Source organism: Leopardus geoffroyi, chromosome C1 (genome assembly GCF_018350155.1).
Source record: "Leopardus geoffroyi isolate Oge1 chromosome C1, O.geoffroyi_Oge1_pat1.0, whole genome shotgun sequence".
NCBI classification, from domain to species: domain Eukaryota; kingdom Metazoa; phylum Chordata; class Mammalia; order Carnivora; family Felidae; genus Leopardus; species Leopardus geoffroyi.
In genome coordinates this window covers 65,880,110-65,907,909 of record NC_059328.1, presented here as the reverse complement: position 1 = coordinate 65,907,909, position 27,800 = coordinate 65,880,110, and the positions used below count along the sequence as shown (strand labels likewise).

The following is a 27,800-nucleotide window of genomic DNA, read 5'->3' as shown; positions in this document are numbered from 1 at the left end:
CCGTAACAAAAGAGGTAGACTATGCAGATACGCACTCATTCTAGAAGCATTTGTAAAGCATCTATTATAAATCAGTACTAGGCATTTAGAGATGTCAAGAAGAATTATTAGGCCCTTCTTTGCTAATGGAAGGAACTTCATCCTCATAAAAGCATAAATGGAGCTATGTAAGTCCTGTAATCAAAGGCCACAAGAGAGCACCGTGAAGAAAGCTGGGGGTATCGTGAAAGGACTTCTCTGCCAAAAGGATTTGGCCATTATTCTACAGACATGTCAAGTCATTCAAGGATTTTAGGAAAAGAAAGGAAACCAAACTTCCCTATTGCATACATGGGGCACTACCTTGCCAACTTGCTTGAAGCTTTTGACAGGAATGCTTTATCTTGTTGCTTTCCTCTCTACGTGGCTCAGTGACAACAGTGACTTTGCCAAAGCCATGAAGAAGGCACACTTCTAACTTTGTATTCATCAGCCTCTATTATAGAAGTCTTGTGGTAAAAAATGTAGAATTGATTCCTTGTCTGAACAGTTAAAACTCAGTTCTAATTCCTGGCTCCAGTGAGGGGCAGGAAGGAACTTGAACCAGATAGAGAGAATCAGGCACCCACAGCCAACATGTAAGCACATTCAAGGACAACCCCTCAGGCCTCCAGCCCCTTGAGTGGCCAAGGCACCATCTGGGGAGAAAAGCAAGTAGGAGATTCTGGCTGCAGAGGTCCTTCTAGAAGCAGCAGCGGAGGGGATGCTACTGCCTATACAAACTTTTGCTCCTCACGATCCCAGGGACTCAAAATGATACAGTCCATCAAAACACACAAATATAAACCAATTATGCAAAAATCATATACTCATCTAGAAAACGGAATAAATCTTTATTGAGAGGCCTGGCAGTGAAGAATATCAGCTTTCTTATCAGGCAGAGCCAAATTGAGGAGTATCCTACAAAATAATGCAAGAATTCTTCAAAACTGCCCAAGTCACGAAAGACAAGGAAAGGCCAAGGAGACATGACAATGAAGGCTGCCATGATAATATAATGCTGGATCTTGAATTAGACACTGGAACAGAACAAAGACATAAGTAGAAAAGCTGGTGATCCAGATAAAGTCTTTATATTGTACTAATGTGATTTTCTTAGTTTTGATAATTATACTATGGAAAGGCAAAATGTTAATATTAGAAGAAACTGGGGCACCTGGGTGGCTCAGTCAGTTAAGTGTCTGACTTCAGCTCAGGTCATGATCTCATGGTTCTGAGTTTGAGCCCCACATCGGGCTTTCTGCTGACAGCACAGAGCCCACTTCAGATCCTCTGTCCCCCTCTCTTTCTGCCTCTCCCTTGCTCATTCTCTCTGTCCCTGTCTCTCTCTATTCCTCCCCCAAGAAAAGAAAATATTAGAGGAAAATGGGTAAAGGACATACAGGAACTCTCCATACTAATTCTGCAAACTCTTCAGTACCTTTAAAATTATTTTTTAAAAAGTTTAAAAGCTTACATGTTTTTTTAAAGAAATAGAGATTTTTGAGTAGTTTTGGGTTTAAAACATGGTTCTATCACTTACTAGCAATGTGACCTTGAACAATTCCTTAATCTCTCTGTGCCTTAGTTTTCTCATCATTAAAATGAGAATTAAAAAAAAAATTATAAGTAATTAAGATTAACTCAAATAATGTATTTAAACACTTAGTATTGTGTCAGATGCATAATACGTTCCTTAAAAAGTATATTTAGCATTTGCATATGAACATTATCATAATTATTATAATTGTCATTATTATAGTTGTTACTATTAGGATTTTTCTGGTCCTGGAGTCACTTCAAGAACTAATTAAAATCTTGGGGCGCCTGGGTGGCTCAGTCGGTTAAGTGTCCGACTTGATTCGGGCTCAGGTCACAATCCCACGGTTTGTGAGATCCAGTCCCACATCAAGCTCTGCACTGACAGCATGGAGCCTACTTGGGATTCCATCTCTCTCTCTCTCTCTGCCCCTCTCCCACTCTTTCTCTCTCTCTCAAAGTAAATAAACTTAAAAAAAAAGAACTAATAAAAGTCCAGTACTATTGTAGATAGTATGCATTTATCCTTTCCTTCACTTGGAGCCAGACGGAGTAACCCTGCCCCAATACGTCTGGGACAAACTAACTCATCCAGTGTATGCAGTTGCTGAGTGTGGTGTGAGAGGGGTGGGAGTTGAAAGGGACAAGTACAGGGATGGAGAAGTTCTCGCTCACTTTGAACAAGTGCCCTCATCAAGTTACATCATTCTGTTAATGAGCAGCTGCCTGAAAGGCAACACCAACAAGAAGGCATCCATACACTGCTTATATGCTGTCAGCCACAACTTTATCTCTGCCTGCCAGAAGTGTTGCTGAGATCTTCTCTTCAGAAATCTGGTGTTAACTTTTGCTGGATCAGATGCCACTTTTAGATATGTTAGGTATAGAGTTCCCAAGAGTTAGGAGTGTGTCAGGACATGTGAACATGAATGAAATAAATGAAATAAATGAATAAATAAAAATGGATCTCTTTTTTAAACAATGACATGCAGACAGTGCCCGATTTACAAACTTTTGAAATATCATTCATTTGTAAGTTATCACTGTGAGCCCACCATTTATAGCTCACCATAGCAATGCAGTCTACCTATTGTGTAAGCTAGTTTAAAATAGTGTGCCACTGACACAAAAAAATTAACTGAAGTAAAATTCTGTTGCAATGTTAGTAATCCTCACCAAAAAAAAATATTGCTTTCTAAATTGAACTTTATGTCCCATCTGAACTCTATGTAGAGTTCCAACTCCCAGATTCTTCATTTCCTTATTAGTCCAAAGGTACTTATATTTGTCTTTCACATTCTCCTTTCCCCCAACTCAGACTTTTCTCCAACTCAGACTTTTATTCGTGAGAACTTCCCCATGAGCTTCAAATTGAACTATTTCTCCTCCTTCCACTGTTCTAAGGTAGTTACTTCTAGGGCTCACTCTCTAACAGTATTATTCCATCATTTAAAAAGTGAGGGTGGCTCAGTCAGTTAAGCATCCGACTTAGGCTCAGGTCATGATCTCACAGTCCGTGAGTTCGAGACCCACGTCAGGCTCTGTGCTGACAGCTCAAAGCCTGGAGCCTGTTTCAGATTCTGTGTCTCTCTCTCTCTCTCTGACCCTCCCATGTTCATGCTCTGTCTCTCTCTGTCTCAAAAAAATAAATAAACATTAAAATATTTTTTTAATTTAAAAAATAAATAAATAAAAGTAAGTGAAACTTCTGGGGGTGAGGGGAAAGAGAGGGAAATGTGCAACCTGGTTCAATCTTTCTGCAGGGCAATTTGGTAAAATACATCACCAGTCTTTATAAGGTAGTTCCCCTTGAAAAAAAAAACAATTCCATGTCCATGAATATATCCTAATCAAGTAAACAGAAATAGTGTGCAAAAATTCACAGGATATTCATCTCAGTGTTGTTTATAAAATAGAAAAATAGAAGCAACCCGCAACAAAATTGGTTATAGTATATCTACACAATGGGATAGCTTGCAGCCATTAAAATGGCATTGCCTAAGGACGCTTGCAAATAAAATATGTTACAGTTAAGAAAATAAAGATTATTAAATAATAGCATTTCAGTTTGATTAACATGATAATTATCACAATAGCTAGAACTTATTGCGTAATTACTATGTATCTTCTGAGACAGGTAGTACCAGCATTCCCATTTCAATGATAAGGAAAAAGAGACAAAAGAAAGCTGATTAACTTGCCCAAAGCCAAATCATTAGTAAAGATAATCTGGATCCCAAAGCCACACTCTTAATATAGCCTCTCTAATACATGTGTATATGCTTTGAGAAAAGCATGGAAGAATATAAACAAAAATGTAACTGCTTAACAGAGGCTGGGTATGTACTTAAGGTTAAAAAAAAAAAAAAAATCTGAAATGGCCTCGTAATGCCCCAATCCCTGTGGATTTGTGAACGCTCCTGATCCCTGGATTTGTGAATATAAGACATAACTCCCATCATAATTATGCTATATGACACAGGTGACACAGTGAGGCTATCCAGCTGGGTCTAATCTAATCACATGAGCTCCTTTAAAAGCAGAGAACTTTCAGGGCTCCTGGGTGGCTCAGTCAATTAAGCATCCTACTTCAGCTCAGGTCATGATCTCACAGCTCGTGGGTTCAAGCCCCACGTTGGGCTCTGTGCTGACAGATTCTCTCTCCCTCTCTCTCTGCCCCTCCCCTGCTCACGCACACTCTCTCTCCCAAAATAAATAAATAAAGTAAAAAAAAAAAAAAAAAAAAGCAAACAACTTTCTCCAGCTGGTAGCACAAGAAGTCAGAGAGCAGCTACCAGCCGACCAGAAAACAGGGACCTGAGGTCTTCAGCTGCTGGATTCTGCCAACAACTTTGAAGAAGATTCTTCTCCCAGGCCTCTAGGTTAGAGCCCAAGCCTGCTCTTACCTTGTTTTCAGTTCCCTGGGAGAGAACCCAGATGAACCTACCCAGACTTCTGACTTACAGAACAACTTTAAAGCTGTTTCACACTGCTAAGTTTATTGGAATTTGTTATACAGTAATAGAAAGCTAATGCGATACTTATGCAGGACTTAAAATTAGGAAATAGTAGAAATCTCCAGTCATTACACTTAATGGAGAAAATATGGATACATTATAAGATCTGGAACAAGACAAAGATACCCATTATTACCACCAGTGCTTAACATAGTATGGTGGGGCACCTGTGTGGCTCAGTCAGTTGAGCATCTGACTTCGGCTCAGGTCATGATCTCCCGGTTCTTGAGTTTGAGCCTTGCATCGGGCTCTGCACTTGTGATGTGGAGCATACTTGGGATTCTCTCTCTCTCTCTCTCTCTCTGCTCCTTCCCCAGTTGCACACTCTTTCTCTCTCTAAATAAATAAATAAACTTAAAAACAAACACAAAGCATGGCAATTCATGGCTAATGCTTTGAGAAAAAAAAATGAGGTTATAAGAATTAGAAAAATATAAACTTTTGTTATCTAAAAATGATTAGAATCAATAAATGATTAAAACCAGGGGTGCCTGGGTGGCTCAGTCGCTTAAGCATCTGACTTCTGTGTTGACAGCTCAGAGACTGGAGCCTGCTTCAAATTCTGTGTCTCCCTCTCTCTCTCTCTCTGCCCCTCCCTCCCATCTCTCTCAAAAAAAAATAAATATTAAAAAAATGATTAACACCAATAAAAGCATTCAGCAAGTTTCTGAATACATAACCAACTTAGATAAGTCAAAGACACTTCTCTAAACTAACATCACAAACCACAGAATATAATAAAACTTTCATTCAAAATAGCATAGAAATTATAAGGTTTCTAGGAATTTACTTAAGAAATAAACAGGACCTTTAAAGGGGCTTACATTTTAATTCATCTTTTTCTGTACTTTTCAAATTTCACATAATAAACACACATTACTTTGCTAATAAAAATATAGCAGTGGTGATATTCAAAATATGCAGAACACTGGCACCAATCAGTCAGAATGGCACCGGCAATAAACAGGCAGTTCAGCCTTGCACCTTACAATTGTTAATTAAATGATTATTATATTTCTGTCTCTGAACTGTCTGGGAAGATAAACTTCAGCCTTCTACCTTCTCTGAGAAATTGCTCTGAATTAATTATGTGTACTGTAGTCAGGAAAAAGGGAACACAGCCCAAGAAGATCAAAAAGGCAAGATGGTTTACTGAAAAGATTTCAGAGAGCAAAAAACTGAGCTGGCATGGAAAGTAGGACATGTCTATAAGGCTGGAGAATGGAAAAGCAGGAAAGGGAATTAGCACACATGGGCTGCACCTGACCATCCTGTCCTTTCTGAAGAGACAGAACAAAAAAGTGCATGTAGCTCATATTGCAACTCTCTGTATGAACTCAGCTGTTCCAAGAATGAGAACACTGGGGACCTTGCCATTACCTGCCTTCAAATTATGAAACAACAGGATTAAAAATCCCTCATGGAGTTTGATTCTCAGATCCCAGGGGCAATCAAAAGATAGTGATTAATGCACAACATACTTAATAAGTACCTTTACAAAATGCACCAGAGCAGTATGTAAATTTAATACAAAAAGCAGCTTAGGAGGTCAAATTATTTTCACCTTATGAACATATTCAAGGTAGGCAATGGAGAGAAACACCCTCTGTATATTTTAACCATGGTTAAACCATCCCACAATGAAAGCCAATCATCACAAATTGCCCAAATGATTCACTCCCATCACTAAGAGAGGTCTAAGTAATCCTATGAACAGGTCTGAAAATGACCACCAAAAACACCAAGACTGTTCTCCTTCCCTTAGGAAGTTTTTGCTCAGGAAATTTTCTCCTTGCATACTGTAAACCTGTGGCTCCGATTCCACTCCCTCCTTTCCAGTACAAATTCTATTATTTTTTCCTTTGTGGTATTATTTGCAATACCAGAAAGCCAAGTCCTTCCTCTGTGGTCATACAGAAGACACTGTGATCTTACGAGGTTTTTCAAATAATTCCCCAAAAATGGCCTCACTTAAAAGACCATGGCTTTTTCCAGAAATAAACGAGAGGTAAGAAACATCTGTAATCAACAAGAAATTAGGCTTTGCATTCAGGTAAGTGACTTGATAAAATAGCCTTACGTAGCCCTCAGATTTCCCTGGTTGGATTAACCAGTGAAAGATACAAGGAGCCAAGACTCCTTTAGACCTGTAGGTAAAGGTCCAAAATCCCAAAGAGTAAAACAGTGTCTGGTTGGCATCTTAGAGAAGAACTGACCTTATTAAACACATTCATATTAAGAAGCACATCATGAAAAGAAAGGAGGAGGTATAAACCTAAAATGGCATTGACTACAAGTCTATGGAAAAGAAATCAGTGTGAGGAAAAAGATGAGGTCATTTAATCCAAGGAAGAAAAGAAAACAGAAAGTTTATAAATTGATGAATAAATCAAAAGACAGGAATTGCATTCCTAGGAGAGAACTGGTGGTTAAGAGCCTACTTCACTAAACCCAGAGACCACCAGAGACCACAGTGAACCTGAATTCAAGGAGGCTTCCATCAAGAACTTACTGCCCTTCGCCTCTTGGCATAAACTAAACACAGATGAAGTTTCTGCTCACACTTGTTCTTTTGTAATACAGCCAGTTCTGCTCATGCGTCCCCAAATAAACTACACATTCCTTTGAAGTTGGGATCCCATTTTAGTCATGTTTATATAGCCATGCAGCACTTGTGCGAATGCCCATGCTAGACACTCAATAAATGTTTTTCAAATTACCTCTGGGTTTCACTATGGTATCAAAGGGAATAATGGTCATAACAGTAACCATTACACAGAACCTTTTACTGGGTATTCACCAGGTATCATGTGAAAACTCATGTTACTTGATTAAATCACTGATGTGGTCAGCATTACTATTATTCATATTTTACAGAGGTTAAAATTGAAGCTCACAAAGATTCTTAGTAATTTTCCAAAGGACGTGTGTCTATCCTGTCCAAACTCAAGTAGTGAGAAATTTCTGCAAACCACAATAGGCTATATGAGTTCACCTATTAAAAGTAGAGATTCAAGGATAGGCTAAGGAGATTCAGTAGAGTCATATGTTGTGGAGTCAATGCCAATGAAGATGCTCATTGGTGTAGACAACATAGATTGAGGTATCTTTGTATATGATACATGCCCGCTAAATATTTAGTCGGTGAATGCAGCACTGAAGTTGGAAACTCCACCAGTCTTCCAAGTTAGGGAATCCTACTGAGATCCTAACTATGCCATTCAACTGGGAGTCAATGCCCATCTTTTCTTCCCAATAACAGAAGGTAGAGAATAGTTAAGCACCCTGACTCAGAAAGCACAGCCTTTTCTCAAGTCAGAATTTGCTGAGGTTTGTTACAGTGGGGTCAGCTGTCTTTCTTTGCCCAGAAAGATTCACTTCTGCAGGGTATTCAAGTTTTAAAATATTTTAGGGCCCTGTAGTAAAACTCCACAAAATAAAATTATATGCCCTGTTCATATTTGACACAGTTTAAATGGGGGGAACTGTGGTATTAAACTCAATTGCAAAAAAGAAAAAATGGCTTTTATTCCAAAGTCAAACCCTAAACAAGGGATATATAAACTCCTTGTCGATGGTCCATCTGGCACGTAATACACACTTTCCTATAAATGCACGCACATGTGTGTCCTTCATGCTATAATTACATATGCCGTAATGACTGAACATTTCTCTTTTGTAGTAAAATAATTATTAGAGCATTTCAAAGCTGACTTCTCAAGAGCCAAGAAATAGAAAACCATTTGTTTCTATTTCTAAAAAACATGAAGTGATTTAATTGTGTGTGTGCGTGTTAGGCTGTGCAAAACCAGAAACAAAAAATTAATAATAATAAAAAGAATTAAAAAAGAGCCAAATAACTTCATTTCAAGAGCAAACTGCAGATGTATAATTGCATATTCTCAGTCAAATTAATGCCCATCAAAATGCCCTTTGCTAAACCAGCAGAGAAGATATACTGAAATTATTAATCAAGCAGAATAGATAAGGTATAATTAAATATTTCCTTTATAATTATACTTCAAGCCCTATGGAGAATTACTTTGAAAATGTTTCCTTTTTTTAAATTTTTTTTAACGTTTATTTATTTTTGAGACAGGGAGAGACAGCATGAGCGGGGGAGGGTCAGAGAGAGAGGGAGACACAGAATCTGAAACAGGCTCCAGGCTCTGAGCTGTCAGCACAGAGCCTGACGCGGGGCTCGAACTCATGGACCGCGAGATCATGACCTGAGCCGAAGTCAGATGCTTAAACGACTGAGCCACCCAGGCGCCCCAAAATGTTTTCTTTTTTACTCACAAGCTAGCCTTTGTTTAATAGTGACTTATTATTTGCTTTACTTCCCAATATAAGTTCAAGAAAAGTAATTTATTCATATTCATGTGTCAAATGAAATGTCAAAAAACTTTCTGCTATAGTTCTTCTCCATTGTAACCCATTCTATATCTGGCAACCGAAGTGATCTTTCTAAGCCATGTATCAGATCATATCTTTCCCTTGTTAAGAAACTCTCTAAGGGTTTCCAACTGAATTTCAACCCAAACCCATCACAGCTTATCTGGCCCCTGCCTTCCTCTCCATCATCAGATCCTATCACCTTCACCTGGGTTCCCTTGTTCCAGGTAATGGCCTTTGTTTTGTCCCTCATTACAAGTAGCTCATTCCCACCACTGGGTTTTTGAGCTGGCTGTTCCCTCTACCTGCCCACCCTGCCCACCCTCTCCCCATGGCTGGCTCCTTTTGGTCATCCAGGGCTAACCTCATGGTGAGGCCGTCCTTAACCATCCAATCTAAGAGTCCTAGCCCCACCCTCAGTTAAAGTACTTATTGCTATTTGAAATCATCCCATTAATTTATTTACTTATATTCTCTCGCGCACACTCTCTCTCACGCTCTCCAAACAGCCCCTAGCCCTTGGCAACCACTCCTCCAAAAGAATGTAACCTTCGCAAGAGAGGGAATATCGCCTGTCTTGTCCAGCACCATAGCCTAGCACCCAGAACAGTGTCTGAAACTTGGCACCAAGAAAAATATTTATTGAATAAGTGAATGAGCATTTCTAAACATATTATATTTACGGACATGTTTTAATTCCTTTTTTACAGTGAATTCTCACTAAGGCCATATCTTTGGCTCTCTTTAAAAATCAAGGACTATGGCATCCTCCAGCTACAAACATGCCTGGGTATGATTGCAAACAGTAGTGTTCTGATACCAAAGCCATCAGATTTTGCAAGACATTTGGAATAAACAGGCTGTTCAGTGAAAGATGAAGATATTTTCAACATAAAAGTTTGTTTTGTTGTAATGCTCATGGCACCTTCTGGTTTTAATCAAAGCCTCACTAGTCCCTCAAAACATTCAGTGAAGACTTCTTTCTCCTGGAAGGGGCTTTTACCCTTTCAATGACAGAAGAAAAATAACACTTCTCAAAGGGTAAAAAAAAATTCTGCACAAAATCCAGGTTATTTTTAATATTCAATACCAACTAACAAAGCTACCATATTTGTTCTAATTTGGAATTTATAATTTACACAGATAAATTAGGACCCTTTTAGGTTGGGGACAGGAGAAGGTAGGAGACTAAGGGCATTGTTAATGTTCTAGAAAGGAGAAGAGAAGCAAAGAAATTTTTTTAGTTTATTGAAGGCAGGCTTTTTAGCAAATTTGTTCAAAGATTTACTTTCAATCAGGCCTAGGTCAGTATAATAAGAGTACAAAAATAATCTTCCTTTTAATCATGTTTATCTTTCTCCATCACAAGCAACTCAATGTCTTTGAACTGTCTTCCTATCAGAGGTCTTTTTCATGAATCTTGGCTTAAATCTGAAGACATCTTAATTTTAGCTAAAATTTCACTTATAACACACAGCCAAGAATGTAGTGTAACTGCTCTTGATGCTAACTGCAAATAACATCAAGCCTTCTATGACTGTATCCTTTGGGTAAATCCTCTGCACATAGAGAGTCATGGCTGAGAAAATATACAACCGAAAATATAATAAAGATTCAATGGGTTGAATTCTCTGTGAAATGCTGAGAGCACTGTGTCTGGCATATGGTAGGAGTTACAGATTTACAGGTTTTTAAATTAGTTAATCCTTACACTACAAAACAACATTTCTAAGCAAGGAAGAACTTTACATTTAAAATGATCATCACCATTAGAGTTTTACAGCTATATTTCCAAAATTTTACTTTTTTTCAAAACAATAACATTTAAAAAATAAAATTTTTATATGATATTCATAGGTATTTAATAACCATAGCTATAAGGATATTGTTTCATCACTAATTTAATTGTGATTAAAGAATTCTATTAGATGAGCTGCACTTTCCTTGAACCTTTCCAAGAAGTATACCAGACATCACAGGAAACATATGACATTGACACGGTCACTAAAGAGCTCCCTATCCATTTAAGAGATTAGACAATCACACAACAAACAGTGTGAATTTTATGATTACATAGAATTAGATGCTATACTTTATCCACAGAAAGAGATATATATGTGGGATAGAATAATCAGAACAGGTTTCATGGAGAAAATTATTACAAATAAAAACAAAGAATTTCAGAATTATGATTCCTCTAATAAAAAGAAATCAGACTTGAATCAGTGTAATGTGCTATAGTAATATATTCTTAAAGACATGATTTTTAGCCACCAGGTATGTACACATTTGATGACATTTCATGCTAAACTATGGAACTTCGGCATTTTATCTATGAAACAGCCTTTCTTCGGGCAAATTTGAAAGAAAAAATAGTTAATCAGCGTTTATATATGAGCACTCTTTATTTTTTTAATAATTTATATATCTATTCTTTGAGAGAGAGAGAGAGAGAGAGAGAGACAGCACAAGCAGGGGAGGGGCAGAGAGAGAGGAAGACACAGAATCCGAAACAGGCTCCAGGCTCTGAGCTGTCAGCACAGAGCCCGACGCGGGACTCAAATTTGTGAACCATGAGATCATGACCCGAGCCAAAGTCAGGCGCTTAACTGACTGAGCCACCAGGCGCCCCTGAGCGTTCTGACTTTAATTATAAACATTATTTAAAGAACAACACTTACCTATTATTAAAGTCATGGCACAGGGGCACTTGGGTGGTCCAGTCAATTAAGCGACTGACTCCTGATTTCGGCTCAGGTCATGATCTTGCAGTTTGTGCATGGGGCTCTGTGCTGACAGCATGGAGCCTTCTTGGGATTCTCTCTCTCTCTCCCTCTCTCTCCCTCTCTCTCTGCCCCTCTCCTGCTTGTTCTCTCTCTCTCCCTCAAAAAAAAAATAAATATTAAAATGTAATAAAATAATAAATTTAAAAAATCAAAATAAAGTCACTGCACATTCATCCCTCCCTCCCCTCTTCAGACTGTGTGGGGTACTAGGTCTGTCACTGAGTAAGAAAGCCTAAGGCTGGGTTTCTCCCTCTACCCACCACAAAGAGTGGCCTTCAGTAGCCAGGAAAAATGAAGTTAATTCCAAAACAGAGATCTTTATCTTTCAAACTAAAACATTTTTTAGTGTTTTGGCCTGACTGGGGAGGAGAGTAGGGAAGGGAGGCCAACAGAAATTCCTCAGAATTCCTTGGGTTCTATTACTTTGCTCAGTACCTGAATACATAGGGCATCACTCAGAAATCACTGGATGCGTGATTTTTGAGTTCTTGGCTGTTTCTTTATACTGTTTAGCAGATAATCTCTGGGTGAGTTGAATTGATTTGAACTTGAGATTTCGGCAACCATATAAAACCATCCAAGAAATTCAAAAAAATGAAGGCGTCAACAGTTTGGCTACATCTTAATGTCAATTTATACACAAGGGAGGTATTAGAGGCAAGGGTACCAATATAGATAAAAGAGGTTATCCATTCATCTTTACAGCCAAATATAAATGGTGTGCTAAATCGACCATATGGAAATCCACATCAATCTAAAACTATCTAAACAAGCAGAAATGACTTTGTATTACTACCATTTAGCTTACACAGATAAACCTAAAGCATGCAATTAGGAGAAGGTCAATATCACACAGCGGAAATTATTCCCAGACAGACTACTGGATCTGCCACCATCCAGGAGAGCCTCTAGCAAACTAGCTTCGGCACCCAAATCCATAGATCAGCCTACCATAAGCTCCAGGGGATGAACTGAAAAAACAAAGATCTCTTCTAAAAAGCGTGCATTTAGAACTGCTTATTTTTTTTTTTTTTAGAAAGTCTGTATTCCTTTGAAATAAGAAACAGTCTGCCTTTGGACTTTCGGTAGAGAAAAGAATCACCACACATCCTACAATCATTTCAAAATCACGGCATGTTATCAAAGTTTATAAAGACTCTAGAATTTTTAAAAATTCTTTGGTATGTCAGGTAGTTTTTTGATTCAGAAATAGTGTATGAGAGAAATAGTGAAATTGTCAGTCGCAAAAATATGTAGTTATAGAAGCATATAAAGATTAAACTGTATCAGAAACTAATTCTCTGAACTACAATGATCACAAGCATAATAATAAAGACATCTGTTGCTACTTTCTGTTGCAATTTGGAAATAAGCTTTTACATTAGGAAATGACGAGTAAGAAGGCATTCACACAGTTCTTTATTTCTAAATTTTTTTTAACTTTTATTTATTTTTGAGAGACAGAGAGAGACAGAGCATGAATAGGGGAAGAGCAGAGAGAGAGGGAGACACAGAATCCGAAGCAGGCTCCAGGCTCCATGCTGTCAGCACAGAGCCTGACGAGGGGCTCGAACCCACAAACTGTGAGATCATGACCTAAGCCGAGGTTGGACGCTTAACCGACTGAGCCACCCAGGCACCCAACAGTTCCTTCTTTCTATATGCAGCTCTAGTCCTGCTTTTCTCCAAAGAGTGCATTTGTAATATCAACAGACCCAAAGAACATGTTATGTTGGAGGAATATTCTCAGAAGCTTCTTCCTAGTGCACAGGTCTTGAGCAATTCTAAACCAAAACCTCAAGCAGGACTGGATGGAGGACAGGCCAACGGCAAGTGCTGATGCCCAGAGTTGTCAGTAGTAGATTCCTGGAACTAATCAGAATTGATTTGCTTTCTAAACTGCAGATTTTACCATATCCTTCCATACACTGACTCCCTTCTGATTTAACTTCATACTTCCTAAGTTAGCAAAACCAAAGCAGCTAACAGAATACAGGTAGCAGAAAATGAAAAGAAAATTTACTCCCCACATTATCTTTTTTTCAATGTCAGGATTCTGAAGCCCAACCAAGAGGTATAAGGGCATGACAGAGAGGGGGGAGAAGTTCCACTTGTTCTGTTTGAATGTTATGATGATGCTGCATCCTATTAATAAGAATGTACCTAAAACTTTCTTAGACTATATCAATAATAGTAAATGCACAACAAAATCCAAAATATACAAGAAGTCTAATGCTACTATTGTAATCATAATTGCTTACCTTAGAAAAAAAAGAAGAAAAATAGAATTCTATAAATAATAATCTTGGTTTAATAGCTATGTATTTAACTTTATAACTTAAAAAAAGAAAATGTAGATTCTTTTCAAATGCCCATGAAATATTTACAAAATCTGATAGTAAAAAGTTAACTAATTTGAAGAGTAAGATTTATAAGTTGATATAAAAAATTTTAAACTATTAAACTATATAACCCTCTGAAAAGCCTAATTTAAAAAGCAAAAATATAAATATTATATAAAATATTGGTAAAATAAACACATATAAATGTATATATAACTTTTATGTATGATAAATATAAGTTAATAGTTAAGAATATCTTCAATTATAAAGAAATTCTCAGTATAAAAATTTGCTAAGTTTATATTCTTGATGAAATTAAGTTATGTGAAAATATGCCAATGTTGGCTCAAGAAAGAGTAGAAAACTCAAACCAAAAATCAGGAAAAAACCCTGAAACCCTATGAAAAAAACATCAAAATGATGCAAATCACCACAAAACAGCTAACATCCAAGTTGCTTAAATTATTCCAGTGCATAGAAATAGAATTTCCCTATTGATTTTTTAAACTAGTATAATTCTAGTATCAAAAGCTGAATACAATAAAAGAAGAAAATTATAGACTTTTTTAAACACAAAAAAGTTGTGCATGAACAACTTTCCCCCAAAATACACAAATGCTCAACAAGCCTACGGAAGGATGCTCAACATCATTAGTCAGAAAGGAAATGAAAATCAAAAGCATAATGAGCTACCACTAGATATCCACTAAAACAGCTATTATAAAATTTTTTTCAAAAGAAAATAACAAGTGTCAGTGAAAATATAGAGACACTGGAACCCTCATACATTGCTGATTGGAAGGCATAATGGTGCAGCTGTTGTGGAAAATAATTTGGTGTTACCTCAAAAAGTTAAACCTAATATTACTACATGACCCAGCAAATTTCACTCCTAGTTATATACCCAAAAGAACTGGAAACAAGTGTTCAAACAAAACCTTGTATACAAATAGCAACACTATTTACAATAGCCAAAGCTGGAAACAACCCAAATGTCCATCAACTAATGAATGGATAAACAAAATGTGGTGTATCCATAGAAACAAATTATCATTCAGCCACAAAAAAGAATGAAATACTGATACATGCTACAACATGCATGAACCTTGAAAACATCATGCTAACTGAAAGAAGCCAAACAGAAAAGGCGACATATTTTAAGATTCCATTTATATAAAATAACCAAAATAGGCAAATCCATAAAGGCAGAGAGAGATTGATTAGTGGTTGCCATGGGCCACAAGGTGGGAAACAGGGTCTGGGGAATGACTGCTAAATGGGTATGGGGCTTCCTTTTGGGATGATGAGAATGTTCTAGACATGATAGTGGTGATGGTTACATGACATTTTAAATGTAAAAACTGTCATGGAATTGTACCCCTTAAAATGGTTAAAATAGTGAATGTTACGTTATGTGAATTTTGTCACAATAAAAATAAATTATTATTCTAAAAATGACTTCAAGTATGGGAGATCATGATCATGGAAAGGAACATTGTAATTAATAAACTGAAAGTATGCCTAAGTAAAATGTGAAGAAGATTGTAATTGTACATAAAGTTAAAGATGGATCAGTAGGGTAAAATAAAGGGTCCAGAAAGAGCCAAACACATTTAAGAGTTTCATACATACTAAAGGTGGAATTTTAAACACTTGCAGAAAGACCATGGAATAAACTATTTGGGGACAGCTAACTAACCATTCAAAAGAAAATTCATATCACTAATGTGCAAACTAAACAAAATAAACTATAAATGTGTTAAAAACATAAATACAAAAAATGAAAAAGAAAAAAGAAAAAAGCCACAAGAAAAAAGAGATGAACACCAATATCATCTCAGCCTGAGAAAAGTATTTCTTAACAGGAACGCAGTAACCACACAAAAAAATATTGATTCATTCACTACTTATATAAATTAAAATACTAAATTAAAAGGTTAACAATAAATATGGAAAAACAATTGTTTTTATAATAACTAATTTTAAAATTATTTTTATATAATAGAATTATCTGTTCTTTATTATCCAAAGAGTTCTTGCAAATGATTCACAGAAACCTCATATTCTCAAAAAAAGAAGATAATGCCCAATTATATAAGAAAAAGAAAGTTTATTCTGTCAATCAAAGAAATTAAATCAATATATTTTCCCTATCCGATAGGTAAAAGGATACACTCAGAATGCTAATAGTGGTTATCTCTGGAGAGTGGGGATTTGGGACATTTTTTTCCTTAATTTTAACTTGTAGTTTTCTATATTTTTTTACACTAAAATTTTATACTTAAAAAAAAAACACTGCATTTATAAAAATAGCTTGAGAGAACACAGTACACAAAATTTAATATTCCTCAATAAGGAAAAGATACCTGTGGAAATAAACAGAAGCCTTTCCTTTCCAACGGAATTCCTAGGACACTGGAGTGCCTCTCTCTTCACTTACACTCCTACCCTGGGCGTTCTGTTTCCTTCCCTGCCTAGTCCCTGTTTCTCTCACAACTCCTGCATTCTGTCTCCCAGTCCTTCCTGGGCATTCCTGTGGGTTTCGTTTTCCTTGTTTTCTGGTCCTCTGCCATGAACATAAATGCAAGAAGCAAAATAAAGGAATACGTAATCATAATAACAATATCAACCACTGTTGCTGGACCGCTACAGCACTGTTATTATTTAATACTTATTAATGCACCTTTGGGCCCAGATGTTCCTCCACTATCACTAGAGCAATCAATAAAGCAATCAACCCTTTGCCCTGCTCCCAGACAAGGCTGGAAAAATGCAAACAGTTATATTTATATCACATTACATGTGGAAAGAGAAGGAAAAGGAGGATGCACATATGAGCAAGAGATTGAAGAATGGAGTGCAAAGAACATGGGTAAAATGAAGAAGCTAGAAAATATGATTCCTAGTGTGTGCCTCAGGAGTACTTTCCCAGGTCAAGTCTCCATCTCGGCTTCACCCTCCACCTGGAGAGACACCCCACGTTTTGCTCAGCAAATGCCTGCTGAATGAACAAATCAATGAGTAAAATAACGAGTACATTAAAGCATCAATGAAATATTTTATTTTCTTCATTTCTATTATGAATGTTCACATTTTTTTCTTTATTTTCAGTCCTTTCCAACACTTTCTTTATGTATAATCTCAGAAAGAGTTGGTGGTTTCTGTAATGCTTCACTTCACCATTTATTTCTCTTCTATATCTTGAGTCACTTTTCTTATCAAATGATAGCATAAAATACTGATTTGAATTATTAACTTGTTATGATATGATTTAATTTTTCTGCTACTCCTGTTTCATTACTTGAAAATTCTTCTAGCTTTCAATATTAGTTTATTACAGCCTGCTGTATTCTTATCTTGTTCAAACCTGTCCAAATACTGTCTTATTTGTACATTTTTATATCTCTAGGAATTATATGCATTATGATCTCTCTTCTCCTTGTTTTTCACAGTTTACATGACCTCACTTAGGATCACATTTACTTCCAGTAATTTTTCCTTCTAAGTGATATACTATAGAAATTTTTCACCTTCATGTTATAAAAAACAATCTCATCCACAAATATTCACAACAGAATACCTGTTACTCTGTTAGAATAGAAAATATAATCAAGTATCTTCATATTTCAATTTGCTACACATACCCTTTCTTCTCATCGTCTACAAGTATTGTTGCTTACAGCACAGATATTGTGACAGTTAAATCACAGAGATTGTTACTATAGTATCTAAAACACTGCCTTGCACAATGGTAGGTGCTCTATAAATATTTGTCAAATAAATAAACAAATAACTCGTGGACAGCCATCTACTATAGCATCCATTATTCATTTAATAACTAAAAAGTGCCTTCAATCATCTCATTGACAAAGTTACTGTCTGGCAACATTAATGTTTTGTTGTTTGTTTGTTTTTTTAATTTGAGAGAGAGAGAAAGAGCACACGAGCTGGGGAGAGAGGCAGAGGGAGAGAGAGTGAGAGAGAATCTTAAGCAGACTCCAAGTCCAGCACAGAGCTACATGGGACTCAATCCAACCACCCGGGATCATGACCTGAGCTGAAATCAAGAGTCAGATGCTCAACTGACTGAGCCACCCAGGCACCCGTGCATTAATATTTAATCATAACAGCAACCATAGCAATAATAGTATAATAACTGAAGCATATGATACTATGTCAGGCACTATTTTAACTTGCATTATTAATTTATTTAGTCCTCACAACAACCCAAGGAAGTTGAGAACTATTACAACACCTCTTACATATGAGGAAACTGAGGCACAAAGTGGTTATGGTCACACAGCCAGGAAGTGGAAGAAATAAGACTTATCTTAGCTCTCAGGGTATATCTTTTACTCCAAGCTATAAGCTCTTTGAGGAAAGAGCTTTATCTCTCACTCCCTAGAACTACTCACAACCTGGGCATAATGCCTTATACCTAACAGTCTCAATCATTTTGAACTAATTTTAACTTGATTTAAATAATTTGTACATTAATACCTTGTAAATTATTATAATTACAAAATATTAGAGAATTTGAATAAGATGCAAAAGATTAGCAGGCGACATCTTTACTTCTTATGAGACAGTGAAATAAGGAACAGTGACCCGAAACTTCAGGTGGAAATGTCCAAGAAAAGTTTTATGAAGCTGCAAGCTCCCTATGCTCCTTTCCAGTGCAAGCAAAGCTTCTTCATAGAGGAGCACATGGAAAACATCTGAACTAAACAGGGATGATCTTTTCTAATTGAGATGGTGGGTGGCAGGATTTGGGGATTTTAGATTTACTACGAGCCAATCACTGTACTATCGATGTAGGGAGGTCAAATCATTTTTTCTGATAGCACTTTTAAGGAAATAGCATTATTATAATCGGTTGACAACGGTACAGAATTGGCTTAGAGTAGCTCCATGTGACAGCTAAGAGGTGGTAGGGCTGGGATCCTGTCCCCTTCCTGTACTTGAATAACTACAGTACCTAAAGAGAAGGCTTAATTTGAAACTGTGCACTAAAAGCTAAAAATAAATCCTTTTACATAATCCCATTGTCTCTGTCTCCTTCACCACCATACCACAGCCACTCCATTCTGACATTCCACTGTCTGAATTCTTTTTGAGGATTTATTAGCCAAGGGGGAGTGAGAAAAACCACCTCCCCATCTGTATGAAGCCATAATCGTACCCACTCTTTTGTGACACTACCATACTTACACCCAGGACAGAGGATGGACAGAATGACAAACTTATACAAGCTTTGAAAAGTAGTATTTGCAAATATCAAAAGGCAGTTTTTTTCCTATTGGATGAAATCCTCTCTAAATATAGATAAACAGCATTGATATCCGAGGTAAATTTCATGTGATTATAAATGCCTTCCAGAGCAAATATAAATGGAAGGCATTTTACATACCCCCCTGTAAGGATACGACTAAACAAATAAAGTTAAAACTGGCAACCTAGAGAGATTCTGGGCACATTAACATCTTGAATTGTTCTTTAAATGTTTGGGAGCTTAATAAAAACCCCAAGACACATTAAGCCAGAAGATTTTTATATCCAAGGGAGTATAAATAAATCCACATGTTTCTGATTCATTTACACTTGAATCACTCAAGCAATGTTTTTAAGTGCCGTCCCAATGTCTATGGTATCTTTGGGCATTTTTATAACTCTTTCTCCTTAAAAACAGGAAATCATGTTTTGTTAAGAGTAAATGAACTTAAAATACCAAAATTATTCCACACCACTGTACACATATAAAGCAGATTTTTATGAAAATCGTCAGCTTAGCAATGTCTTTTTTAATTGATTGACCTTTGCAGGACCAATTTTACACTATATGCTCCATGGAGGGAGATAATAAACTAAAAGGAATTCAACTCCAAAGATGTATACATAGCTCAATATATTAGTCGAATCAGACTGTAAGCCTATGTGTAATATATGTTCTATTTAGATAATATATGAACAAATGGGCTTCTGAAAGACTGTCTTAAGCTGGACTCTGCAGGAAATAAACTTTGAAACAGAGATCTGCAAGCAGGGAGTGGTTCCGGGGAGTGTGGGATGGTGAGGGAAGCAGGGTTTGGCAAAGAGGGAAGCAGAGTTCAGTGCATTTGCAACAAAGGCCTCAGCCAGTGAGTTCTGAAGTATGGATGACCCTTCAGAAATATCCTAAATGAGGCAAGAGGGTAAGAGTTTTGTATCTCTACAACCATCCGTCCCTGCATACACAGTGACCAAGGGGTGCACCACAGTCAAGGCAGCTTCCGTTGGCTAAGGGTAACTTCCCAGAGAGCAAGGCTCACCTATCATTTGCCATTAGCCCTCTAAGACCTGTTCATTATGATGCCAATACCTTTAGTAATTCAGTCAAACTTCAATCAGCTACCTAATTTTGTTATTTATATCTGGCAAACATCTTAGTGACTAAATGTTTAACTACATTGACTAGAAACACTAGTGTAAGAGTAATAGCCTTTTTAAAAATCAAGTTCAAAATTTATATATGCAAGAGAACACATTTCTTGGGTAAACCCACCTACATAAGAAATCTATGTACTTTTCATATACTTTACACTTCTTTTCCCAAGTCAAATTATCTTCTATCCCTGAAGAGAAAGTAAACAAACGTATGGCCTTCTAGTAAAAGATTGTTGAAGTTCAATAGCATCTACAGTTGCTGACTTAGGGAACAGATTAAAAATTACCACTTGGTTTCAGTATTTGCTTAATTAACTCTTACCTACAAAACTGCGAATCCACATTCTGGTCAATCATTTGCAATCTTTTGACATTCATACTACTTAAGTTACAGTCAACCAGTCAACAAGTATTTATTGCTCTGCCAAACTGGTTAAATAAGCATAGCAATAATAATAAATTCTTTTCAGGGTTACATATTCTACAAATGGAACATTAAAAAGAATCATTACTTGTATAAAGGCAAAAATAATAAGAAAATATTACTTGAAGTGTGGATAAATGGGTTTTTTTCCCTCACTCTAGAAACAACAAAAGAATGTCTTTAAGATTTATTTATTAAGGAGAAGTGATTCACCTAGGATATGCACAAGACAATTTTATAACTGCCATTTGACTCTTAAAGATTTTTGTATTAATTTGTTGCTAAATGAAATCATAAGCTAATAAGTGCCCTTTGTAGTTTCCTGTATTTTTCAGTTGGGATTGTAATTAAACGAATTTATATGAGCTCACCATGTTTAAAACTATAAAATCCAGATATTATAAAATTTTTAATTTCAAAATTTTAATGAGCTATATTTTAAACTAATACTATTTTTGTACTATATTTCTAAATCTTAATTCCTGAAAACACACATTTCCTCCTTTGGAAAAATAACACATTAAATTTAAAAATTTTAAAAAAACAGGATTTTTAGGGCAATGAAACTATTCTGCATGATACTGTAATGGTGGACACATGTCAATATACATTTATCAAAACTCACACAATCTACAACACTAAGGTAAAACACTACAGAGTTTAGTCAATAAGAATGTAACGGTATTGACTCATGAATTGTGACAAATGTACCACACCCAGGTAAGACTTAATAATAAGGATACCTGGGGGTGTGGGAGGGACATGAGAGGGTATATGTGAACTCTGTGCTTACCACTCATTTCCCTGTAACCCTAAAGGTACTCAAGAAAAATAAAGTCTATTAAAAACACAAAGGAAGAGAAAACTCAAACAACAGGATCATCTTACTTTGTATTGACTGAACCTAATCATCAAAATTAACAAAGTATTCCCTTTGTCATCAGCTACAAATTTAAATAATTTTAGAAAGTATGCCTCTATTGATAAACTCTGATGCACTAAATCTTGTCAAGCACAAACACTATCATCTGCTCCTTTTCATGAGTGCACCTGTATCTTTGTTTCAGTTTGAGGCTTGAACATGACAGTGATAACAGGTCAGAAAATGTGTATAGATGTTCATTCAAATTATAAATCCAAATGATTTATTGGATTTAGATTGTATGAATCCAGTCGATTCATACTCATCAATCATAGAAAGAAGACACATGATGTAAAATAGGGCACTGTGGAAGCTGTTAGCATTATAGTACAACTATGGGAATCCAGAAGCTTGATTTCAGAGGCACTTTAAAAATGGACAGTAGACATATGTGGAATTGAAACAAAACAGATGAACATAGGAGAAGGGAAGGAAAAATAAAATAAAGAGAGAGGGAGAGGCAAAGCATAAGAGATTCTGAAATACAGAAGACAAACTGAGGGCTGGTGGAGGGGTGTTGGGTGGGGAGATGGGCTAAATTAAATGGGTGATGGGCATTAAGGAGGGCATTGTTGGGATGAGCACTGGGTGTTTTATGTAAGTGATGAATCACTAAATTCTACTCCTGAAATCATTATTACACTATATGTTAACTAACTCGGACTTAAATAAAATTTAAAAATTAAAAATATAAGATAAAATAAAAATGGAGAATAGAGAATGATGGCTCAGTCATTAATATCTATGCACTTTTTCTAAGCATTTAAGGGAAAAAAAAAAAAGAAATGTTTCAAATGAGATATTAGGGTTGGGCGCTATTTGGCATTCCCAAACCTGAGTTTTTTATGAGGGCTCCATTTAGAGCTGTCTGATGGCCTTAACCTAATGCCCAAGGCACATGTGTCCAGACCACAAAAGTTATAAATCCTTTAGGCAGAATGTGCTATGAAGACCCAGGTCTCCACAAGAGAAACCAGGAATGCAAAGAATGCTTCAAATAAAAGGAGTGTGCATCTGTGGTATATCTACCATGCATCTCACACAGAAATAATTTCTCACACTAAAAAGTACTGATACATTGGCGTCATAGATGTATGGATAACTTGTAAATAGAACACAGATCTCAGAAATAAAATTATGCTTCTACTAGAAATAGGTTCAAAATATGAATTAAATTATATCCAATTTAACAGTGAAGGAAGCCAAGAATTCAGAACGAGAAATTAAAGAAAAACGTAAGTTCAAAATATCCATGATGAGCATGAAATTGTGCTACCTTCCACTGTGTCACCACAGCTAACCTGTCATTCCTATTTCCCAGTCAGAAGCCAGAATGAAGCAGGATTTTAAACGTGACTGGAACAAACAAAAAACCAAAGCACCAGTGATTATCTCAGTTGTCCAGACTATCTTGTATCTCACTGAGTTCACTATTTTGTTGTTTTCAGGTTCTCTCCAGAGCTAGGGCCCTCATTTAAAATTTTTCTTTAAATATTTTCAGGTACCTCTTTTCTCACCTTCTTCACATTCCCTTTCCAACCTCCAAATTAATCTCAGTGCTATTCATACTCACTTTTTACTTGGAAAAGTTACTGTGTTTCAAAGTTTAAGGAAAAAAGAAGAAGCATTGTCCAAGGGAAATTCCCTTTGTTGAGTGGTGTAAATTAAAATCTCCAAGAATGAGCACTAAAGTGATTCTAAGTATTGATAGAACTGCTCTCTGCTATTCAGATTCAAACAACTAGACTCTGAGCACAGATCAGATCACTGCTTGGGTTCACCCCAGGCCTCCTAAACTGACAACAAGCAGGCCTCAAAATGTTGACCTGCCACTGACAATCTCAACCTGACCCCCATCCCCCGTGGTTGGGTTCTTAGGACCAGTTCAGGCACATCATGAAAAAATATTTAAGTGATTTAACAATTGAAGATGCTAAATTCAAAGTGTGAGGACATAATATGAATAAAGAAATATTCAAAAAGTAGAAGTCCTTTTGTAAAATAAAGTCAGCCATCATGGAATCTGTCAGCCGCAGAAGCTCTCCCCAACTTTCTTGTGCATCAGGATCAGCAGGATTGTTGATTAAAACTCCACTGGCAACAATTCTCGGACAGTGGTCCTGCTGGGGGCCTAGGAAAACTGCATCAGTAACAAGTACCGGGCAAAGTATGACCACAACCTTTCTGTTCCATCTACCTTTGTCTCCCCGGTTTGCCTTACCTCTGCCTGGGGACCACCTATGTTATTGTCTCTAGCCCATTTCTTCACTGGTACAGAAAAAGGAATAAAAATCATCTTTGCTGCTTTCACTCACTATGTACAGAGGATTCTTTTCTCTTTCGTGACATGTTGTCGACCTTTCTGTCATAAAATGAGGAAGGGAGTTAAGGCCATACTTATCAATTATAATTTTTTTTTCCTTCTACCTAGAAGGTAATATAAATGACTTATGTTTGTTGCTAATTCCTTAACTTTAGCCTTCATTTCCAAATAAAAATATCAAGCTGTGAAACATAGCTACTGGCTACATTAAAAAAAAAAAAAAAAGGAATGGAATGATAAGGGAAGGATCCTTGGCTCTCCTGAGAATCATACCTCTCCCTGAACTATTGGCACTGCTCTTGGGTTGGTGTACTAGTGATCACTTCACCTAATCTATCCATAGACTTCACCTGCACTATCCAACTATCTCAACTCATCACCTCCTCTTGCAAGCCGAGACCTAGTCTTATATGTTTAGAAAAACTCAGTAGCTAATATGCCTTTTCTATAAGTTAAAAGTCTCTGTGACTTGCTACCAAGACTTGGTTGAGTCCACTCCAATACTGTATTATACTTGGTCGTTTTTGTTTCACACTTTAGAAACCAATCCTATTAAGTATATTAAAACTATGTTACTCTGTTAAAATTACTCCCTACTCTACTGCAAGCAGGTTTACTATGGTTAGAATTGTTTAGCAAGACCCTTCTTTCAACTCAGGACTTGTGGGAAAATAACCACATGTACCATAAGTAGCTTAATTCTAAGCCAGAGCTGGGTGTTGACATACGTTTTGAGTAGGAATAAACTCCAGCATTTAAGATTGAACACTGTTGCCCATCAAGACTAACAGCTTCAAAAAACACAACAAACCCTGTATTAAACATGGAAAAATGGAAGAAAGCAGAAATTGTCAAAACGTTAGACGCTTACCAGAAATGGACTCCAGCAAATGCAGGAGACACACATTATAGCCAGGAGCTGGATGACCATTTCAAAATGATGAGACCTGCCTTGTCTGTGCTGCTGACTTTTAAATTTAACTCTTAAAAGTGTAATTCCCGTGATGGCATTGCACAGGAATGAAACGCCAAGGGCTAAGAGCCCCAGAAAAGAAAAGAGTAGAAGATAAAACCTATCTTCCCAGTCTTTGACGTGTTCTGTTTTGTAGAAACACCAGGTCTTCGATGCTTGGATTTTATAGTTTCGATGCCCAAGGATGGGTAGCAAAGCTATGAAAACAGCAAACAAGCACACTCCACTCAACATCATTTTCACATGTTTGGATGTAATTTTCGTTGAATGAAATATTGGTTTGGTGACTCCAATACATCGCTCAATGGCCATCACGCTGCCTAGAAAAAGTGGGCACAGACCAGAGAATACCATGCAGATACCAAAAATACTGCAAAGGATGTTCGACTGGTCAAAGCGGATCCACTCTTTATCAGAAGCATATACAAAGACTGCTATAGCTCCATTGATGAGGTGGCCAAAGAAGTCTGTGATTACCAGGGCACTAGCGAAAAGCAGAAATGATGCCTTGGACTTCTGTCTAAATCTCTGATAGGCCTTCATGAGAATAGCAATGGCAAGGCTGTTTGATAAGATTCCCACTGTCATGAAGATTACTGAAAAAAATACTGAAACCCGGTTTTCCGTCTGGCAAGTTGTATTTGAAAGGAGCCCAGCTTCAGGAGACACTGGCTGTTTGGAATTGTTCATAGACATCGTTGTGGAGATAAAAAGCTGGCCACTTAAGTCATCTCCCTCTCAAAACAGTGCAGGCTTCTAGTCCGGACATCTGCAGCATAAAGACAGAGGAATTATGAGCCCTGGATAACTGCTCATCTGACATTTAAGACTGAAGCGCCCCAGCACCCTGTGGTGAGAATCACATTTATCTGGCCTATCATAAGCAAGGTTGCATCATACCAAAGCAGCACACATCTGCCTGCGGTTCCACATTTCATGTTCAAGGTAAAGAGGCTGCCAAACTTGAGACCCTTTGGTTAAGGCTGTGGCCCCTCTGCAAACGGGTGCCTCCTAAATCTCCTCCTGACACTTCACAGACACCTTAAAACTTTTAAAGCTTACAAAATCACTAACAAGATTAGATTTAAACCCAAGAAAATTTGTAAAAGCATACTAGTCTGTTTAAATAATTAAGTGACCGTTTCAAGTTTTGCTTTTTTTTTTTTTCTTTCTTTCATAGGCTTTGTCCCCAAACTGCAGATTATTCTTTAAGTAAACTACCTGTTTGTCAGGAGGACAAAACCATCTTCTTCGAACTTTGGGAGGGGGCCGAGGGGAAGGGCAAACTCACTGTTGTTAAACGGGGCTTCCCACAGTACGTTCTAAGACTGTTGAATTTAGATCAAATAATAGCAAACCACACGGTCTGGAACCCCTGGAAGGTAGACTGGTGGGTCGCTAAGAAGCTTTTCTTGTCGAGCCACAACCTGTGCAGAAATCCCGGCTCTCTCGGTAGGAAAGGAGGCAGGTCATGCACACTGTGAGCACATCTGCCTACATGCTGTCGATCAAGTGACAGCTTCAGGGGAGCGACATCTAACGCGAAGTATTCATTTGTATTCATTTATCGTCCTCTCCGTAGTGTGCTGAGATCTGAGTCACAGACCTTGATACCCAAGACCACAGCCACCCACCCGCCCCAACTAATTCGATTGGGGTTTCCCCGAGCCGCTTTCCGGGAGGCTGGGAATTACCGAGCCAGTCTTTCCTGGGCCCGGCCCGAGTGGGGCCGCCCGGGCTGCCCCGAGGGCGGCCGCCTGCTCCGGGTCTTACTCACAGCTCAACTTTCGCCGTTACTACCCCTCTGCCCCTAAGCCTCCGCTTGCAACATCCTTCCCAAACCTAACTTGCTGAAACTTTCTGCTATTGCTCAAACGCCAAAGGGCCGGTTCCCTTCCTCCCTGGGGGGCGCCAAAGGCCTGCGCTTGCCCCTGCGCGGGACTCCCAAGGGTCGCTGGCCGGGAACCGCGGGACGAGAAGAGAACTCCCCCTTGGCCCGGTTCCCTCCCTTGAGACCCTTTCCACCCGCTTCCTACTCGCGCAGCTCTGAATCGGTCCGCGTCGGCCGGAATACTCTTCTCTCTGAAGATCTCCCCAGCTCGGGACATCTGGTCCAAACTTGTTGCCAAGCTCAGACTAAGGTGCCCTCCAGTGCGGCTGGGTGAGCGCGCCGCCTCGGTTGCGTGGAGCACCCGGAGGCCGACGCGCGGGAATCCAGTCCCTGGAAAGGTGGTTACCTTGGCCTCCCGGGCCGCCCGCAGGACTGTCGGCGAAGGGCGCGCGGTTCCCAGTGCCATCGCGCGCCCGGCTCCTCTCCCGGCCGCTGCGGGCTCCTCTGGCGCAGCGCCGCGCTCCCGCTCGGCTCCGCTCGGCGCCGCAGCAGGTCCCTCCGCGCGCTGCCCCAGCGCGGAACCTGCGGGCGCGCTGGGCTCCTCTGGTCCCTCAGCGCCCAGCGGCGCTCGCAGTCTGGGCGGGATGGAGAGCGCGGGTGACCTCAGCCCCCCTTCCTCTCGTCGCTCCTCTCCGCCCCCTTTTCCAGGAGCCCAGAGCCCCACTGCGAGACACCCGGACTGCGCGCCCCAGTGCAACCGCATCCCCCCTCAGCATCAGAGCTGCCCTTGCAGCAGCCCCACCGCTC

General features: G+C 38.2%; 1 protein-coding gene across 1 annotated transcript in view; it reads right to left on the bottom strand.

The window, feature by feature from the left end:
* The window catches only part of PTGFR (prostaglandin F receptor), a 51,332-nt gene extending 23,819 nt beyond the window's left edge, over positions 1-27,513 (bottom strand). The window contains exons 1-2 of the mRNA XM_045477970.1: positions 27,400-27,513; positions 25,061-25,931 (exon numbers count right to left, since the gene is read on the bottom strand). Coding sequence (XP_045333926.1) covers positions 25,061-25,858 — 798 coding nt within the window. The 5' untranslated portion in view covers positions 25,859-25,931; positions 27,400-27,513. The remainder of the gene's footprint in view (positions 1-25,060; positions 25,932-27,399) is intronic.
* Between the last annotated feature and the right edge of the window lie 287 nt (positions 27,514-27,800).